Source organism: Poecilia reticulata, chromosome 8, assembly GCF_904066995.2.
Source record: "Poecilia reticulata chromosome 8, P_reticulata-male-v2, whole genome shotgun sequence".
Lineage (NCBI taxonomy): Eukaryota > Metazoa > Chordata > Actinopteri > Cyprinodontiformes > Poeciliidae > Poecilia > Poecilia reticulata.
The window spans coordinates 16,175,061-16,195,965 of NC_088837.1; the positions used below are offsets into that span (position 1 = coordinate 16,175,061).

General features: G+C 37.7%; 1 protein-coding gene and 1 long non-coding RNA gene across 6 annotated transcripts in view; one reads left to right on the plus strand and one right to left on the minus strand.

The window, feature by feature from the left end:
• Positions 1 to 70: 70 nt before the first annotated feature.
• Positions 71 to 20,905, minus strand: part of LOC103468820 (BAR/IMD domain-containing adapter protein 2-like) — a 60,195-nt gene continuing 39,360 nt past the window's right edge. For 2 of the 5 annotated variants that reach the window (XR_014088660.1, XR_014088659.1), the window contains 9 exons: positions 14,182 to 14,334; positions 8,152 to 8,394; positions 7,734 to 7,965; positions 7,325 to 7,526; positions 7,121 to 7,189; positions 6,885 to 7,044; positions 6,633 to 6,670; positions 3,022 to 4,748; positions 71 to 1,412 (listed from right to left, as the gene is read on the minus strand). Coding sequence is in view for 2 of the 5 variants with exons in the window: in XM_008416164.3 (XP_008414386.2) it covers positions 1,343 to 1,412; positions 6,633 to 6,670; positions 6,885 to 7,044; positions 7,121 to 7,189; positions 7,325 to 7,526; positions 7,734 to 7,965; positions 8,152 to 8,394; positions 14,182 to 14,334 (1,167 nt within the window). In the remaining 3 variants the exon portion in view is untranslated. Of the gene's footprint in view, positions 1,413 to 3,021; positions 5,047 to 6,632; positions 6,671 to 6,884; positions 7,045 to 7,120; positions 7,190 to 7,324; positions 7,527 to 7,733; positions 7,966 to 8,151; positions 8,395 to 14,181; positions 14,335 to 20,905 lie in introns of all 5 variants that reach the window. The other 3 variants (XR_014088661.1, XM_008416167.3, XM_008416164.3) reach the window with 3 other exon arrangements.
• On the plus strand, positions 9,094 to 11,698 carry LOC145552571 (uncharacterized). Its single transcript, XR_014088662.1, has 3 exons — positions 9,094 to 10,902; positions 11,385 to 11,507; positions 11,602 to 11,698. It is a non-coding gene; the product is annotated as an uncharacterized LOC145552571 (long non-coding RNA).

Here is a 20,905-nt window from a genome sequence, read left to right on the forward strand (position 1 = left end):
TTTACGTCGCTGGGCTTTTGAGAAACCCAACAGTCAAATGTGAGAGCACAAAGACAAAGTATGACAGCTGTGTAAGTTTAAATTTATTTAACAAGATAATTTAAACACATTTTCTTTACAGTATAGATATAGTACAAACTGGGAGAGAAGATAGAAATAAAGACAAGGACAGCTATGTTTAATTAAAAATTATAAAAAAAGAAATTTAATTGTGACGCAAGTATGATCATTTCAGTGTAAATGACTCGTGTTAAAAACAAACTCATAATTGGGAGGGCATTGCCTTATTGGAAAGCATTGCGGCTCATTCATCCAAACAATATTTCTTTCTTTGATTTTAACCTCTTTAGTTTTCATCTTCACACATCCTAAATTATATAAAACATGTCGGTGTCTTAGATCAGAGTGCCCTGTAATACTGAGAATGAAAGATTTGAAAAGATAATACTGGAGCTTATCTGAGTATCTACCACTCCCTCAATGCTAAGAAAAAAAAAAAAAAAAAAAAAAAAAAACAATACAGTATTAGGATTTTCCCCATATTCTGGTCATTTACAGAATTAATTAATAAAATTAAAATAAGGAAAAAAAATTGCAATTTAAAAATATTTTAGGGTATTACTGTGAAATTGTAGCTGTACAGAAGAGCTTGCCCACTTAAAAAAAAAAAACAACAAAAAACCAAAAACTGAAATATTCCCATTAATATTGGCAGGATTAATAAAAAAAACACAGGCAGAACTTCACTGCACATAATTACCCTTAAACCAATTTGATAGAACAATAAGAACAACATTTTTTGTTTACAAAACCAGCAAAGAAGCAGAGAAGGCACAGGAGATTGAAAGTCTGGGTGTCCTGCATCACCACTAAAATATAATCATCTAAATGACCTAACAGAAGCATAGTGACAAACTGGGCTGTGGCCCTGCCTTCACATTCCACTCCTCTGGAAGTATTTACAGTATTAAAGAAAAACTAAGACGAAACCAAGAAGAAAAACTAATATTTTTTTTAACAGAAAAGCAGATAAAGGAAAATCTCCCTAGCCTTACCTTATCCAGAACAGCTGTGACCTAAATAACTTAATAAATCTATAAACCATCACCTTTAAAAGTTCAGGCAGAGACATTTAATTGTGGTTGAAGCTGTTGGTTTCTAAGAAGTTCAAAGAAAATTTTCAATAAAAGAAGAAACCAAATTTGAGGTTGAGCAAGCCATCTGTTGAGACGGTCCCACCTCTGGGCCCTATTGTGGCAAATATAAAACATGCAAATCATGGCTACTTTTCTCCTCTCACAGAATAGGTGCCCATTAGTGGAAAGAAGGCGGCGGCAAGTTGCTAGTAGTAGATGGGTGCAGACCGGTCGTCAGAGAAGTTGGGCCGGAGGAAGAGCTCGAGGGACCGGTCACTGCAGAGACATGAGGGAGGAGACAAGGAACACTCACAGTTATTAGTCAACACGATCTCAATTTTATCTATACACACACAAACACACGGAAACACGGTTCGACGTTTTAACCACACCCAAGTATAGTTTACTTTTACTGTCTAAGAGTGATCAAAAAAAGTTGCTGTTTTGTGAGATCAAGCATGAGATGAAAAACTTTTCAAACATTATTAATGAAAAACAGTTTGTAATACAGAAGAGGAAAAATGTGTTGGCATCCTAAGTTAAATGTGTGTAAAAAGCATCCAATCCAACTTTTAATTTCAGCACATTTATCAAGTAGGGGGAAAAATTACCAGGTGTATATTCCATTTCAGATTTTTTTTTTTATAGCAAAATCGGAAATGGGGAAAAAAAAGAAGGCATTTCTGCTGTGATTACTTTTGACAAACTAATTTTGTTAGTGGAACAGTACTAGGTTTTCAACTGTAAGATTTTACAAGGTTGGAGCATGCGGAGGCATCTTTTAACCATTCCTCTTTGGCGCTCTCTTTCCCAGCTGGAAGCTGTGGATGACATGGAGGGCTACAACAAATTTGGGTTTAACAATTTCTGTGTAATTTAGACAAATGTTCAAGATCATAATCAATGCCATCTTAAGTTTAGAAGTAAAATCAACCAACTTCCAGTTTGAAGATGTGATTATGGCATTGCCACTAAAAGTTCTTGGGGTGTTTGAAAGAGAAATAAGCCCACGACATTACTAATCCTTCATGTTTAAAAGTGTCTAACAAATATTTTTCCACATATCATTTGTTGGCTGTTGCATGTATAATGCATCATGAGCATAAATGTTACATCTACATGTCATTCTGTTTTTTCCATGTCAAAAGGACTAACTGACCATTGGTAAATTAAATTACAAGTGGCCTCCCAAGTGGTCAGACAGTGATTAGCCTAATAAATCAGAAAGTAGGTCAAGCCCTCAGTTTCGAGCATAAATTATTCTGAGGAGAATGAACAGTCTTCATAAAAACAGCACAAGATTAAGAATTATTATTGGGTCAGTGCTGCAATGTCAGAGTCGCAGTTAATACGATTCCGTACCACTACCTACTGAATCATATTTGGACATGTCCAAATAAATCTTTGTCAAAATAAAACTCAAGAATGCTTTCTTTCATTTATTTTAAATGTACTGTTAAAGTTAGTAAGAGTTGTACAACTGGTTATTTAGTAAATAATGCTTTTAAGATCCCCCCCCCCCCAATGCAAATGTAATAAAATTAAAGCTTGGACTTTTCCTGAGAGATAAGATATAAATGAATGCATTTTAAGGCTTTTTACCCATTCTTACCAGGTGTACTAACACATTTGTCAGAGTCTGTATGTAGGCATGCATGGTTAGTGTCTTATCTGGATGATATTGGGTTATGGAAAGAAAGAAGAAAAAAAAAATATAGCCCAACCAATGGCCTGCCAGATTGCCAAAACCAAAAAGACCAGTAATATCCAATATCCTATTCCAGCAGACGATTAGCAAAAAGAGATGAGACCAAGCGTTCATAAAGAGAAGTAAAACAAAGGTGATTAGTTTGTTGAGAGGCGATGGAGACTGGGGGGGACTTACGGCGGTCCTGTTCCCTCAGAACCGGGACAATTCTGGACCCAAACTGGAAGGTAAAGAGAACCTTGGGGTTTGAATGGTTCATACCTCAAATCATGCATGGAACAACAACTTGTAAGGACAATTGTTAGTCTGATGCAAGACAAACATACTGTACGTTGGTAAGATTTAAATGAAAAACGCATATCAAGAGTGCAACACTTCATGCTCTACATGCCGTCTCAATTCAACACAACCTCAATGGAGACAGATTATTACCATGAACGAACCAAATCAACTGCGAGAAACGAATCATTTCTTTAAACCAAGTACAACTCTCACAAAAAAAAACTGAAAAAAACAAAACAAAAAATAAACAACAAGGAATGTGTGCAGGCAAGAAAAGTTCAGTTCCCCACAATACGAATACTGAAAACACAACATCACCTTCACTTACTTCTTCTTTTCCCCCAAATGGACAGAAGGTAGTGCAGATGTAATATGGGTGTTGGGAGGAGGCAGGGATGAAACATGCATGGGACACAGCCGTGACGGAACTACTCACAAAATGTTACTTTTTAGTATTAAAGAAAAAAGCAGAAAGAAACACTGAAACAAGGAAAATGCCTCGTCAGTGACAGAACAGATTCCTCGTCAGACCAGAACAGTTTATTAATATATAGAGATGTGTTTTATTTAGAATACCTTTGTAAAAAGTCACCATACATTCAAGGTCAATTTTTAGTGTCACATTTTTCTGGTTTCCCCCTCCAAGGCATGCATAAGATAAACGCTTCAACTCATCAGTATGTTTACCATTTTTTCTGGAAATATGTTACAAGGACAGTGTTTATTATTACCCTTTTTTTTTCCTTTAAAAGAAAAGACCAAAACTGCACAGCCACTCAAGGAATACGATCAGAAGGGGGAAAAAAAAAACAAAGAAAAAAAAACAGGGAAAATTGCAGAAAGCTGTGTTGATAAGTAAATCTCAAGTTATTCACAGCTGTAATTTAAGAATAGTTAACAAAAAAAGTTCACTGGTACAGTTTTAAGTGGGAAAAAAGTAAACAGTATTTTTAATTTAACCAAGATATCTGGCAGTAAGTAAGTAAGCCAGGAATGCAAAAAAAAAAACAAAAAAAAAACAAAAGCAAGGAAATAAACAAGTATGCCTGAGGGTGTGAAGTTTAACCAAGCACACATTTATTTTAGATGGACTGGAAAGAAAATAAAAGAATTTATATGTTTGTGTTTATTCGAAAAAAAAACAAACAAGTAAAGTAAGGCAGATATGACACACCCTCCGGACAGAAAGATCTAGCACTGACACAAGGAAGCACAGCAGGACCTGTGGGAGTTCTCAAAACAGAAACACGGCGAGCTGCTGGACATGTTTGTTGAAACGAAGCTTTTTCAGCCTGGTTTTTTGGTGGGAACTCAACAGTATTGGGGCCCCATGGTGCTTTAAAAAAAAAGGCCATTCAGTCATTGGGTTTAAGTACAACGACATTGAAGTCTTTTGGCACTTGAACAGTACATGAACATGTCTTTCAGTTTCTGACAAAATGACACAACCATGTACATGCATGAAAGACGAGCAGTAGCAAAGGCAGTCTCTTGAGAGGACAGTCCGAGATGTGCGGACTGTGATCAGAGAGAGTGTTCAGTGTCCGCATCGCTGCATGCCGAGCAGGTAGGCCCCGCTCGGGATCTCACGCTCAACGCAATCCTCCACCCACCAACCGCTACTGTCCACACCAACGCCAGAAGCAGCAGCAGCAGCACCCAGGACGGACAGGAGTAGGAAAAGGAGGGACCCGGGGAGGAAGAGAGGACAGAAAGGAGGGATGAAATTGGCCTCTTCCATTCGGAGAAGGGGTGTGAGTGGAGGCAGAGGTGCAGACAAGTGGACAGGAGGGGGACGGGAAGAGGAAGGAAAAGATTGGGGGGGAGGAGGAGGAGGCCCCTGTGCTATCCGGAGCTGTCTGTGTCTGTCTGTATGTCTGTTCTCACACAGTCGAAATCAATTTGCCATCAGGGCTGTCACTGTGGAACAAAGAGAGAAGGAAGCTTGCCAGGTCGGACACACTCAGAGAGAAATGGAGAGAGACAAGACAGGCACAAGGAGGCATGGTGGCGTTCAGAGGTAATGTAGATGGGGGGAAGGCTCAGGAAATCTGCTGTTGACCCCACCTACAAAACTCCGAGCACACCTGCCAAAATCATGAAAGACTGGAGCTTCAATTCCATCATCAACACCTCTAAACAGAAATCAAAATCTATTCCCCAAATCAAAGTTTTACCGTTTATGTTTGCTTCTATGACACAAAACGGTGACACAAGAAAGGAGCTGCTGTTGATGAGGAAATTACAGAGCGACCTCCACAGCTGGAGGGATGTCATATTCATCTGTGAGGGTAGATACACCCTGGAAGATGGTAATACCGGTACAGAATAAATCAACACACACTTAGAGCAGACAGGATTGTGGAAAGCAGCTAAACGTTTGGTGCCAAAAGGCTCCAGGCAGGAATGGCCGAGATGATGTCAGCATGACGTATACTGTCACAACACGTACGTCATAAACACCTGTACAGATACACATCCATCTCAGGACACTGTTCTCTCTCTTTAGCGCACACCACCTGACACACATTTAAGAAGGATGTGCTGGCTGATTAGACAGGAACAAGCACTCTAGATTCTAACTGTTACCCTAAAACAAACCTAAAGTGTATCAAGAACTTGATATGAATAAAATTCTAATTGACTTGCCCAACAGCTATTGGACCATAAACTGGTAAACTGATCCTGCCTGAATGTATTCAGCAAAGTAGATTTTGCTTTTTTGTAACACTTGGAAAAAGACAAAAATCTAAAAAGGAAAAAACAAAAAAACTATGTATCCAATTTCAAAGGGTGTTTTATATTCAGTTTTGATCTCCTGAAGAAATACCAGTCGCTTGTTGTTGCTGCTGATGGAAGATTTTCTACTAAATAAAAAAAAAAAACAGTTGTCCACCCCAATTTTCATATTATGATATAGAACGTATTTTAAGTAAAAATACTGATTTTATGACACATAGTCATCTTGAAAGTAAAATACAAAAAATGGCCTTGAACCAGATAAGTGTCACAGTTCCTCCAACACACATGTTAACGAAAAACACTAAGGTTTCCTGCCAAAAAAAGACAGACTTACAAACCTTTATTACTACAAAATCTAAATAGTGGTGCTGAAAATACCGACGTTCCTTTTTTGTTTATTGCAGGGAAAACATCGTCCAGCTATTTTTGTAGGCTCTATTGTCTGTTTCATAGCTACTCACAATGGGCAATCACATGACAATGATGCAAATCAACTGCACAAATGAAACCCTAATAAATTCTAAGATGTGTATAATTTGTTTTATGATACAGTAATAATATTTTGCTGATTCACTTTATTCCTGCTTGGAAATTAGTAAAAGTGACATTTAACTGGAACCATATGATTCATGTAAAGTAGTCGCTCCTTCCATTAAGAATCTATTTACCATAACTCAAAATCACTCATGTATTTATTAGTAAAAAAAAAAAAAAAAAAAAAGCACTGACTATAAATTCACGGGAATGCAAAATGGGTTACATACCTTGTGGCAAAGCGGCTGTCATAATCCTCAATGGCAGGCTGGAAATGAAAAGTAATTATTTTTTATTCTGGTTGTTTTAAAACACAGACACTAGGTGGCAGCAAAAAACTATGCAGAAGTCTAACTTTTCACATACTGCAGGATTACTCATAACCAATTATGCAACAAAGCCTTAACTCAGATGCAAATTAAGCACACAAGTGCAACAATCGTACAGTCTGCACATGTCATGGATGATACGTTTAGTAATACCTGTGGAGCGAACCCTGCCATGCTGTAGGGCCGTGGGCGGGTCTGTGCTAAGCTCTGTGCCAACAGTCGGGCAGTTAGGCCGTAGTCAGGTGTGGGCAGTGATGCGTCGCTCTCCAGCAAGTTCCCAGTGCTGCTGCTTTTACCATGATGGAGACTGGAACTGCAAAAAGACATCAGCCTTAAGACTGGAACTCGTTTGAGCTTTTAGAACCGTTCACGAAAGAAGTGGGACGTACTTCACTTTGAGCTTGTCGCCATCGCTTTCAGGGAGCACACGTGTGTAGGAGAATGGGAACCAGCCACGCCTGGTAAATACAAAATCATTTCAAATATATGACGCACATTAATAAGTAGATAAATCCTTCAAAATATATTTCTCCAATCCATAAATTATAAAAAAAGATGTATGTATGTGTTGAGAGGAAATGGACCAGACATACATCTTGTTCTTCTCATTTTCTCCATAGTGCCAGCCATCACGAGCCTCAGGCACTAGCAGGGTAATGACATCTCCCTCGGAGAAGCTTAGCAGGGTACTGTTGTCGCCTGCGGCATGGGAGAAGATGGCCTGGACGCGCGAGCGCCCATTCTTTTCCAGTCCGGCTGCCATGGAACTGGACCTGGGCAGAGTCCGTGTCTCTCCTGAGGAAAGTTGAATTTTAAATAAAGCAGGATTGGTGAGTAGACAGCTACCACATGCTACGTGACAATCTACTAATGCATTTCAATAATGAAAAAAAAGAAAAAAAGAAAAATTTGTTTATCAAATATTTTTGTGACGGTTTTGCTTCAATTGCCACAGATCGATGACGGTATGATACAATCCAAGGTGTGTCCATGGCAGCTTACCCACTGGGTTTTTATTCTTGGCAGGAGCAGGCCTACGCACAGGGAGGGTGTTGGAGTAGACGTCGCTGACCTGTCTCTGGGGCTGGACCTGGGACTGGCTCTGTGCCTGAGTCTGAGGGGATGCTGGCCTAACTTGAGACACAGACATTGCACCCCCATCTGTCCAGTATTCCTCGCTGTGGACTCCTGTCGTCCCATTGACCATCGACATGCCATCCGGGCCCATCAGCCTCTGGAGCAAGTGGGGGAAAATAAAATCAGAAGAATTCTGACAATATTTCAATTTTAAATCACAGTAATCACAGATTCATCGCACCGATAAAAACAGAAAGAACAACTCAAGGTGCTAACGTGGCTCTAAGCTAAAGCCGGTGCTGTTCAGACAGATAAATGAAATATCAACCATTCATTTTCTCACCGCTGGGTGTCCGAGGCCGCTCCCCATAAAAACAGCCAGCTCCGGGGGAACAGGAAGAGGCTGAGCCCCCGGTATGGGGTCTGAGATGACCAGATTGGATTTGGAGGAGTGCAGGGGACTTGTGCCTCCAAGAGCAGCAGAACCCATCTGCTGGGCCAGCAGCATGGCTCTGTCTGGCAGTTTGTTGGGATCTGAGCAGGCCTGCTGCCACACTGGGATCTTCTGGGTCAAAAGGTCTTTTCCCTGAGAGAACACAGACAAGGAGGTGGAAACAAATACAGAGGGAAAAAAAAGCAAGATTAGAAGAAGATAGGCTCAATGTAAATACCAGAGAAGGCATTTTTATTCAGTACTATCCTTTCATATCCAGTCCATATAAATGTTTCTCTGTGTGTATCCTTGACCACTGCCCTTTGTGCAGCTTTGATGATGTGCTGCGTGGGTAAAGCAGACCATCACACAGCCAAGCTGCCCACTGCAGTATTTCCCAGCCTGTGGACACAGCTGTTCTTTTTTACTAAAGCAGAAATTCTGTTTAATGTTTAACAGAAAAGAGAATATACAAATAACACACACAAGAACAAAATTGGCTTTGTGCTTTCACATACGATGAGATTAAACTCCCATATCCCTGGTAACACAGATATCTTGCACATAAGGAACTCTCTGGGAGCGTGTTCATAAGTTTGGTGAAGGTGAACACTTCCCACACACACCCCCATGCTGATTAATGACTAGACTTCATGTTGGGAAAGGGGAGGAAAAAAAAAAAATGTGGTCGACACACACCGTCCTCCTGCAGCCACATCTTCAGGCTGGCAGCTCTCACCCACCCATAATCCCAGGTGACTGATGCACTCCATTACCCGTGGATTTAAAATTGCTGAGGAACAGAGAGGCATGCATTTGAAGCATGCACACCCACACAATAACAAGAATACATATCACTGCAAAAACTGAAATCTTAGTAAGATTAAATATCTTAAATTAAGGAGATTTTTCTTGTTTTCTTTCTGACAAGATAATTTTTCTCACCAAGAGGGATTTATGTTAGAATATTTTTCTTATTTTAAGTGTTTTTGTACTTAATTATCTCAGTAAGATATAAAAGCTTAATGTTAAGAAAATATTACTTATTATGAGTAGATATGTGCTAGAATCTAGAATATCAATATTTACCAATCAAACTTCAAGTCTAGAACTTATTTTATATAAGTAAAAATTTCTTATTTCAAGCACAGAAAGCGAAATCACATACTTAATGAAATGTCTTCAGATAATTAAAACAGACTATGTCCAAATGGAATCCTTTGTGTTTTTGTCAATGAAAAATAAAAAAAAACCCCATGAACTTATACTCTTGTATAAGTTGGCAGAGTGTACTGGAAATTATAATTTAATATTTAAACGGTTGACATTTAACACAACAATTTCAGAGACAATATCAGTTTATATATCAAGATAATTCTTGGCATGTTTCCATCTGCTAAGGACCTTCTTAATCTGATCTTCTTGATGTAAGATGTGGGACCTCTTATTGACATGTCATGAAATTTCTATTGATGTGTGATTTGAAATGGCTGGTATTCCACACAATGAGATTAGAATCAACAATATTGATTGGGTCAATGTCATGATAAATATTTTAACTTTTGGTTTATATTTCAAATTCTTACTTTATAAGTTACTAATATTAGTTTGAACAATATTTTATTCATCATGTTTGTAACCCCTTTTATGACATCATACAATCCAAATGGGAAAGCGCCCAAAATGTCAGTGAGATAGTATTAATGTTCGATACAACAGATTTTCTTTCCGATCCAATACCGAGTAAAATTTAAGATGGTATTGGCAATACAGATCCCATACTTTGTGCAAAGACAGTTAATTTGTTTCTTAATTAAATAAAAATAAATGTAATCCATATCTTGGCTTCATAAAAAGAACACAATGTACTCTGATGCACTCATTTTAAACTCAGAAGTACATTGAGACAACAATCTTGTTTACTATAAACTATTTTAATTCAGCTGAAATATACAAAACATGTGAAAATGGAGTTGCAAACTAAAAAAAAGAAAATTAGTAAAGTAATAACCCTACTAAATATACTGCTCAAAAAAATAAAGGGAACACTTAAGTTTTCACTTAAGTGTTTAAGTGTTCCCTTTATTTTTTTTTTTAGCAGTGTACATCATTGTTTAATTATTAAAACTACTATAAAATGACAGCTGAAATAGCTCCGTGTCACTTTTTTAATAATCTGTCAACATGTCCATTTCTGAGTGAGTGAGCGTCAGCAGCACGCTGCGCATGGGCATTACGTCCTTACACCTTACATACTTACCAGGCGGAAGAAAAAGTAGTTCCCATTAACAAAGTTTCATTTAGGCAAGATCTCAATAATTTAGTTACTTTCTAACGTGCTCTTGTTAATCTACATTATCTCAAATTACTAAAATGTTGAAAGTATTGATCCTTGGATCTGACAATAGATTTTAAATAATTAAGTTCTGGTATCGGAAGAATCGATATTTCAGTATCAATCCGCACATCACTAACGGCAACGCCAGAGATCATTTAACTGCCCTCATTAACGGTTAATTCAGTTGTAACAGCCTAACTAAGCTTTTATCTACTGTACTTTTATAAGATTTTCTTTTGGCAAATTCTCTAATCTCGGTTGGACATGGATGAAGATGGAGGACTTTTTTACGTGTATAGACCCTACAGCTGCTGTACTCAGAGGTAAGTTTAAAGTTGTCTGTCTTTCTAAGATAAGCTAACTGAAGCTAGTTAGCATGTCGTGAAATGCCAATTTTCATCCGCGGTTAAAAAGCCGCTCTTGTGAATATGAGCTTTGAACCACAATAGATGTGGCTTAAAAATAATATCGACACGAGTTCTTGGTAGCTTCCGTTTTTTAACATAGCTAAGGTGGCTTCTCATTCGTAGCTTCTGATTCGGGAAATGGTTAAAGGGCAATTCCGCCTAGTATTTCACTAACTGAGGGTGTTTGATGTGCTGTAATTTAAAAACTTAAATGCAATGAGTCTAATAGCCTAGGTTAGATATTCCACACTGTTACCAGGATATTTTAAACACTATTTTTAATTGGTGAATTTAAGTAGTAGTTTGATTTAATTAAAATGACTTTCTTGCCATCTTGAATTCATGTAATATTGTAATTGAGCACATGAACTAAAATAAGACTTGTTTTATTTTTCAAGTAAACCAAACTGTTGCCATGGTGAAGCCTATGGCGGACAAGTCTCCAATCACGTATTGCACCATCTACAAGAAACTTTGAAACTTTGGGAATTGCAAGTGACGGAGTCCTTCACATTCTTGAGGTAAGAAATGTATGATACTGATTCATCATGACACTGATTAGTCCCTAAAACGTGATTTGTTTTGTGATTGTTTTTCTGTCTGTGCTCCAAATAGCAGATGACCCAACAACTTCAAACAAGACCACTTTTCAGCTCTGCGGTGATCGTGAAACCAACTTTCTACTGGCCATTGGAACCATGCTGCCTGCCCTGATCTTCTGAAAGGAGGACATCACAGCTACTACACCTTTCAGCATGCTTGTCTGTGGCCACTCCTCTCTGTGCTGCTGACAGATGTCTTGAGAACGGCGTCCGTAACTGAGGCAAGACTTCCACATATAAAAGGCTATGGCTTATTGGAAGAAGTTCATTGCGGAGAAAGCTCCTATTGTTGACATCTAATCCCAAGATTTTTCTTTGCTTTGGACAATTTGGTTTGCTTGACTCTTAGGGCATCTTATGAGTGCGGCAGATGTGTCAGATCGTCATTGTTCTGTCATTTTACAGGATTGTTCCAGAATCAGATGCCCATCCAGACTTTAAATTCTGGCCAGTAGTCATGTTTTATTTTGTTTATGTGAAACTTAAATGTAATAAAGATGTTAAAAGTAATTGAACTTATGTCTTCATTTCAGCAAGCCAATAACATCTCTTGTTCCAGTATTCACAGGATCAATTTGTAGATTTTTGTCTTGGCATAAGAACCTTGAGTAAAGCTATGACGAAATATATATTTTAATCCTATGCAACAATAAAAATAAACTAGATTTAGGTATATCACTGCAAAAAGTCCCCTTTCAAAAACAAGAAAAAAAAAGTACAAAAATAGGGTATAATCTTCTTAAAATAAGAAAAATTATCTGCCAACAGAACAAGAAAATTTATCTTGTCAAGATTTTCTAAAACAAGAAAAAATATCTAACCAAGATAAACCTACAAATATCTTAAAATTAGTGTATTTGTACTTAAAACAAGCCAATTTTACTAATACAAATAGAATATATGAGATTTATTTTCTTAATACATAGAGCATTTTTCTTAAAATAAGAATATTTTACGCTATTTCAAGAAATTCAGTGTCAAGTAACATTTTCTTTACTTGAGATAATTTTTCTTAAAATAAGATAATATATCTTACTCGTATAAGTAAAATTGGCTTGTTTTAAGTAAAAATACACTAATTTTAAGATATTGTAGGTTTATCTTGGTTAGATATTTTTTCTTGTTTTAGAAAATCTTGACAAGATAAATTTTCTTGTTCTGTTGGCAGATAATTTTTCTTATTTTAAGAAAATTATACCCTATTTTTGTACTTTTTTTTCTTGTTTTTGAAAGGGGACTTTTTGCAGTGTAAATGGATTACATTCTTCTTCAACAATACCTTATTTGTCTGGGTCGTAAAACGAGGAAGTAAATTCGTTAGAATTTCAGTGCTCTTTGCTTCAAATATCAGCATTAATGTAAAAATGATAAACACGGATGAAAACAACGGGAGTGTACAGGTAGTAGATTTAGTCCAGCCCGTAAGATAGTCATTTTTCATCCTAAATAGTTTTGAAAAACCATTCAAAACAAACGCACAATCTTTATTGTATTTTATAGAGACTTTATGTAATTAAAAGTACTTCAACTGACCACTGGAAGTTTATATGGTTTTCACAATTTCCTGACCAAACCAATATTGTAGCTCTAGCTGCAGGTGTAGGGTTGTTGTTGTGCTGGAGGGTGAATCTTTGCCCTACTCTTTTGCAGTTTCTAATAGCTTTCTTGCAGACTGGCCCTGAATTTAGCTCCATCAATCTTCTCCAACTCTTACCAGCTTACCTGTCCCTGTTGAAGAAAAGCATCCCTACAGCAAGATGCTGACACAGTCATATTTTGCTGAGAAAAGTGTGCTTAAGGTGACATGCTCTGTTAGATATCTGCCTCAAACAGCATTCTCAAGAGATTTGCTTAACCTCATCTGACCAGTCATCTTGGTCCATGTGTTCTCTATATTCCCTTATTGATGAATGCAAAACTGAAAATATTCATTCTAATGGATTTCTTTCAACAATAGCTTCCCAGCAGGGAAAGAGAGGCAACAGCAGCAAAAAAGGGATAATGATTAAAATTTTCTTTGTTGCCTGCTTATTTATCATCCACATGTGTTTGTTTATTTGGATCCCCCATTATTCGTTACCGTAACAATGGCTACTCTTCCTGGGGTCCACATATAATATAAATATTGAATTATTCATTCTATTTGTTCTCAAATCCATTTCCTAGAGAATTTTACAGGAAAATTAGATCAAACAGGCAGAAACTTAAATTGTGAATTTCTTCAGTTAACTTAGGTCCCAAATTTACAAATAAATTGCCAAAGCCATTAACCGCATCGTTCATGTCATTCGCAGTCTTATCCTTATCAAAACACTCCGCATAATTTGTTCCATTTACCATTTTTAATTATCTCATTTAACATTTTCCACATTCATTGGATGGAAAACAATGTAAAATAGCAACAGTGATGCATTAATTTAAACCAATTTAGATGAGGGCATCGGCACCTCCGTTTCGGTACGCTGAAAAAATGTGTAAATTACGTGTGGAAAAAGTTCAGAATTTGTTCTTTTCATTCTCTATCATAAATGACTCGCTTCTAAATGGAAATGAAACCGAATGAAATCAAGGTTTAAGGAGCATTTTGACTTACCTTTCCATGGTAGGCGCTGCTGTTTTTGGCCACAGCACACTGCCGGTCCACAAGGAAGCAGTATCTGCGGCGTTCCTCTGACAAGGCCGTCTTGTAGCCCTCAGCTATGAAGGTGTCTAGCTCTGTCTGCTTATTGCTAATGGTCTCCACAAACTGAAGGGGAACACACAGTAACATGCAGGCATTAGCATCATTTGCTTTCGTATTCAGGTCTTGCTCGTTTATTCTTTTGGCTTTGTTAGCACTTTGTTGTTTTTTTAAAGGTGCTTAAAATGGCTTATAAATCCATGTATTTGCCATGACTGTTTTCAATCATAAATAAATGAATAAAAGTCTGAAGCAGCTATGGAAATTCATTTTGTGAATTTGTTCAGCCGGCTTTTCCAAGCCATTAAACAAACACATTTACAAAGACCAATCGTCTGGTGTGTGGAGGGTGCAGATAAGAGGAAATGTCAAAAAATGCTGAATAAAGAATAAATTTGAGTGTTGTCAAACTGTATTTACTTCATTTAAAGTAGCTGCTCATCTCAGAATCTTCAACAGAAATGAACATTTTAAGTACGTCACTCTGCATGCCATTTTCTATACAGGTTTCACTTTTTGAACTGAATAACTGAGATCAATTAACTTGTGTAGCAATCTCTACAGATGCACTTGTGGGTGGTGTGTTGATGTCTGCACAGGATAATAAAGTAAATGATTCATTTTGTCTTGGGGCAGGCCCAAAAACTATAGACAACATTTCAGGTTCACTGACTATTAACATAACCAAGCATAGCGAAAAAAGGGTGTGCACAAGAACATGGCCCTGAACAAAACATACATATTCCAGACACAAAGAACAGGAATAAATTACTGATATTTGAGACAGACGCTCTTCCCATATATTCATGTCTGACACACAAGCTGTGCATGACGTGGTGCTCTAAGCTGGATAGCCAATTAAGCACAAAGAGAAAGGGACAGAAGAATTTAAAAAACTTCACCATATTAACTAAATTTATCAAAATAACTAGAGGTGTGCCGATCGATCCGTCACCGATCATAATCGGCCGATTTTCGTGAAAAAGTGCATGATCGGTGATCGGCGATCATTGGCTCTTGTTGCCGATACCGATCACCTGCATCTCATCATTTCGCATCCTGTCTGTGCAGCTGATCTCCTCTTTCCTTCACACTGCGCAAGCGCGCAGCAACAAATCCTAAGCGATGTGGAACTATAACGCACTGAGTGAATGGGGAAGTTTGCGTGTTGCGGCGGAAAATTGAAGCACGTCAAAATGCATCAACACAACGAAGCAGCCACTCAGAACTAGCAGTAATCAGCTAGCCGCCATGCTATCAGGAAGTTTTCATTCAGTAACTCTGGATTGTTTATTGTAATGGAACCTGTATTTCCCTATGAATGTTAAGTTTTATACTTGAATTTTTTTGGCAATGTTGAGAGGTTTTATTTTGGCTCTTTGTATTATTTAGCCTCTTCAGAGCCTTCATATGTTATCAGTATGTTAAAGATAGTATTACCAATAGCAGTACAATTTGCAGAATGCCTGTTTTGTTTAGTTTTCTTCTTGGAAAAAGTTATTAAAAACAAGTTTTTGTCTAAATTAAGGTGAATTCATGGTTTCTTTTTTTTTCACATAATGTAATCGGTAGTGTTTATGATAAAAAAAAAATAAAATAATTATGTGATCGGTATCGGTGATCGGCCCTCATGGGTGATCGGTATCGGTATTGGCAGGAAAAAACCTGATCGGCACATCTCTAAAAATAACAAATGTACATATAAGGTTCCTGTCAGGAGTTTACATATCACCAGGTCAGTTGTAGATTCTGCATTTAAAAATAGGTCAAGTAAGTTCCGATTGATCAATTTATAACCATATGTTAACATGAGTGATCATGTTGGTGAAGTGTAATAAATATATGCAATCCAAACAAGATTTTTCAATATTTTGATTAAGTTTTGAAAGTTAAGATTTTTTCCTGTTTTTAAAGAAAAATGTGTGTGTGACCCCAGTCCAAGTGTCGTTTCATTTAGTGACCAGCAGGGCACACTCTTTCCCACTTTTAAGCAACCCAGAGTTGGGTCTTTCATCAGCCAAGTGGTGGTGAGAATCTTCTAATTCCAGATGACACTAATTCAACCATTTTGAGTGGAAGATGCTGCTTGTTTTTCCTCAAAAGAAAGCTGCTATAGTTAAGGTCTTTGGACACCATCAGCCGTCAAATGAAGTGAGATAGATAAAATCATGAATAAAAACAATCATATCTTTGTGCTTTTTCTAACTTTTAATTGCATTTCTGTGCCAAAGAAAGCAGAAGTGTGCAACTTTTTGTGTTACACTTCTACTGCATCGTCTTATAACACATTATCATGTCTGAGTGATTTTTTTGATAGACTTAGCACAAAGGCTAAAAAATGGCGTCCTAGACAGATTCAAGCTGGTTTAATTAGTGGTTACAGTTCTTTAATAAATGTTTGGTTAAAATATGTTTGGTTAAAACATGAGCATCACGTCAGCAAGAGTGGTTTATATGGCTGCCAAAATATACTAAGAGGTGGAAAGAAGACTTCCATTCCTTCTAATCGTCTCCAAGAACAAAAGGATAGTGATTTTGTTGTGGAATGGCTCATAGTCTATGCAGTAGCTGCAAAGAGAATAAAAAGAGAGGGAGAAAGATGGAAGGGCACATTATGGTAAAGGAGGTTTGGGAAAATACATCTGGATGCAACACCTACATGCATTTGTGAACCGGTTCTTGGAAACATCAGAGAAGTTGTCCACTGCAAGGACCCTTTAAAAGATCACAGTCGAAGCAACTGCCCCTCTGTCTCTCTGGTGGAGTGACCCTTTTCGTATTTGCAGTCTGTGACTCACAAGCTGCTAGCCGCTGAAACACCTCTAACCAGAGCTAATAGGAGCGGCTCAGGCAGTGTGTGCTCGCCTTTTGTCAAATCAACATGGCCCCATTCTCCAGCCATTCAAAAGGTCACGAAAGTAACCCAAGACAATGAGTGCAGTGGGAAAAGCACATGCAGACACCTGGCACCATTATTTCCCAGTGACCTCAAGTTACAATACATCAAGGCAAGGATGACTTGTTCTGCGCAGGTCATGGATAGAAACGAAAACCGCGACATGTCAGTGAGGCGTCAACACCCAGGCTTTAAGTAGTCAGTGTTACAGGTTTTTCTTTGCATGTCTCATTACGTCGACATATTAAGGACGAAATCCCAACACTTCAGCACTTCATTACTCTGCACTCCCAACACATTTTCCAATAATTACAGCCACTGGGATGGAGGCTCTCAAAGCATTTCAAAAGTGAAGAGTACACCTGGGCTCACAACAACAACACTGCAGAATGCTGTATTTTCAAAGCATCGTCCAGCTCTGTTTTAAGCTACTTAGAACTTCCATTTTGTTCTGGTGCTACATGAGCACTACTCTTTCGAATAAACAAAAAAATACACTTGAGACATCTAAATGCAAAAACACCTCGAGTATATTCTCATTGCTTTAATGCAAGCACCCTAAAAAAACTATACTGTGGATGTGCAAGTTTATACATGCCACATATCAGAAACTGTTATATTTTGTGAAGAAAGGTACAGCTGGTCAAACATCAGTTTTATGAAAGGAATTCTTAGCTTGGAGTTTCGTCTCTCTCTCTCCCCGTTTCATCTTAATAAAATCATTTGCAGCACAAAAGAGTTTATCTTGATAGAATCCCTTTATATAGTTCCTTAGTACTCTACATTGTCTACATAATGAAATAATTTGCATTTCATCAGACTTCACCTATTGATGGTGCTTTGGAAGTGTTTAAAGGCAAGAAAGATCAGAAGACGGGGAGAGACAAAAAGACGATGATAGTCTCCTTATTGTTGTCAGTCTCTTTTCACTGCTAGACTGCACCAAGACACCAACTAGTAAAAAAAGTAGTCTCTCTCATCTTCCAAAGCATCACAAATGTGGTGGAGGAGGATGAAATACTGCCCTCATCTCTGCAGCATTTACTCGTCTTTTTCTTGCCTGCCTCCTGCTGATTTTCTATCCACACAAATTAAACCATCCAATCTGTCACAAGACTGAACTATTTTTCAAGGTGGACACTTGTAATTGTGAAGCACAGGTCTTGTGGGAGTGCAGGGCTCTCGCTCTCTTATTTGCGAGCTTTGCTTCTTGTGGGCTCAGGCACCAACGAGTTGACTTTTCTCTCACACGCCCACAGCTGTGATATGATCAGTGAAAGTGAGCAGACTGAAAATGAGAAAGGGAGATTGATTTTTCTTCTCTCCTGCAAAGTTGCTGTAAATTATGAGTCCACAATATGATGAGCCCTTCACTTTGCACAGATGGGCCTAATTGATCAGTCATGCAGACTCAGTCCATAAACTCCAATTCATGTTTAGCATGCAAATAAGTAAAATATTATTCTACTTTTCTTCTCTCTTTGGTTTGAGTGATTCGGCCGAAGTGAGACGTTAGTCTAATAGCCGTTTTCATTTTCCCAGCCATTTGCACTCAAAGAGAGATTCTATTATATTATAATACATTATGTTTAAGTATTACCATTCTATAAATTCCTAAGATTTTATGAGAGAACTATTTAAAGGCTTTTTGGCTTTTGTAAACTTAATTTAAAGAAAAATCTAACAATTTACAGATAAAATAAAATTGATGTACATTATCGTTAACATTACAAAACTGTGTGTTGCCCTTCTTAATTCTACGATTTTTTAAAATTTATTTCCATTTATTTTTCACTTCTTTTAGTTACCCTTGCATCTATGGTTGTGATGGTACTTGTGTGTGAACTAAATAGCAATGACAGCAGAATATGGGGGAAGCAATGGAATAATCCCAACTGGGGAAGAATCAGTACTTGGAGAGTGGATCTTTTTTTTTGTTCAAGTTAAAATGTAAGATTTATTAGTTCATCATAAGAGCAAACGGAGTAAATGAAAATGGTGAGAAAAATCTGCCATTTGACTCGGGTGTGTTGATGAAGAGACGTGTGTAAAAGTAGCAGAATAATGGATCCTGAGGACTTTGGTACCCGTGCTTTAGTCTGTAGAAGTAAATGAGACATTATCTTGTTTACTTCTTAAATACTTGTGTTTGTTATGATTTTGCTTGCTATTTAAGCAGTGGTGCATAGCAATCGATAAAGTTGATTTTTCTTTTGGATTACTGCCTCTTCATTATTCTTTTTTGAATCGTACTTGAAGGCTTTTATTCACGTACATTGATGCTAAATGCTCTACTTTAAATTCTGAGAAACGCACAGATGACTCATTCTTTTCTTGACATATGAGTACTTCCTCACATTGCAGACAATGTATTCTTCTGATTTATTTCCAACTGATTATGATACTGAATGACAAAAACCATTTAGAAAAAAATGTAACATGGTTTCATGTTAAAATTCTATAAATGGGAACATTTATAGAATGGAAACATTTAGAGATTGGAAAATATTCCAACAGGGGAACAGCAAACAGAGTAAATGAAGATGATGAGAAAAATCTGCCATTTGACTCAGGTGTCAAATATTTCAGGAGAAATATTTCCCCTGTAGAAAATATATACTCTTACAGTCCCCATGCATCTCAAGTGTGTGGAATAACAACTGAATAAGTGTACACATTATACAATTTAATGCATAAAAAGAACTTAATGATTCAAATTGAAATCAAGAACTCTGCAAATAATTACACTTAAAAGGCTATTTAATCACTAGAAGAAAGAAAAGCACCACTGAAACAGAGAGGTTTTCATGGTGCATGTTGAATCTCTGCTCTTTACAGATTTACTGATTCTGGGGCCACAATCAAAGCTCCCACTTCAAGCTGTGCTTCATGCTTGACCGCACTGTTGAGAGCATTCTGAGGGTTGATGTCTTATGATGACACTTAATACATCATCTCTTCAAGACAGACCTGACACAATGGAACAAACATGATGTGACAATTGAGTCAGATCAATCCAGCTCTTCCACACCACCGAAGACAAGATGGTAGTGGATGCGTGTGTGTGTGTGTGTGTGTGCGTGCGTGTGCGTGTGTGTAGCTGTGTTTGTGGCAGCATGAAAACTGAGTGGACAGAGTGAAGAACTTTTTGGAGAAACTTTAGGAAAGTTTGTATCTGAAAGATATGTTTTACCTGACTGATGACTGCACTTCACAGCAAGGCCACTAGCGGCTCAGTAACTCCGCGAGCGGTGACCTGTTGGTCTGACATCCGTGCCCCCATCCTTTAAAGCAATCTAAATTCCTGCTTCCCAAGTAATGTATTGACCTTTCCTGTCCTCGCATATGGGTTTTTCTCCCCTGCTTTCCCTCCTTCTACAAGACTAAACAAGGAAGCAACAAGAAAACATCACAAGCGATGATGTCTGGTGCAGAGGAATGTTGTCAGGGTTGTTTGTTGTTCATGCTGCAGCTGAACCCTTTCCCCCTGTCATGTAAGCGATCGGGTGAAGGAAAAAAATAAATGTGACATTATTCATTAAGCAATGTCACACAGTCAATGTTCACTTCGAATCAATCAACATTAGTTGCACATGCAGCAATCCAGAGCAGGTTGCCTCGTCATGCATAAAGTTTGCTGAATTGTTGCAAATTGTTGTCTGACAGTCTAAATTATGTTTTAACATTTCTCAGAAGGTCCAAAAATCTTTGTAGGACACAGAAGTGCAAAGGAGCAAACTG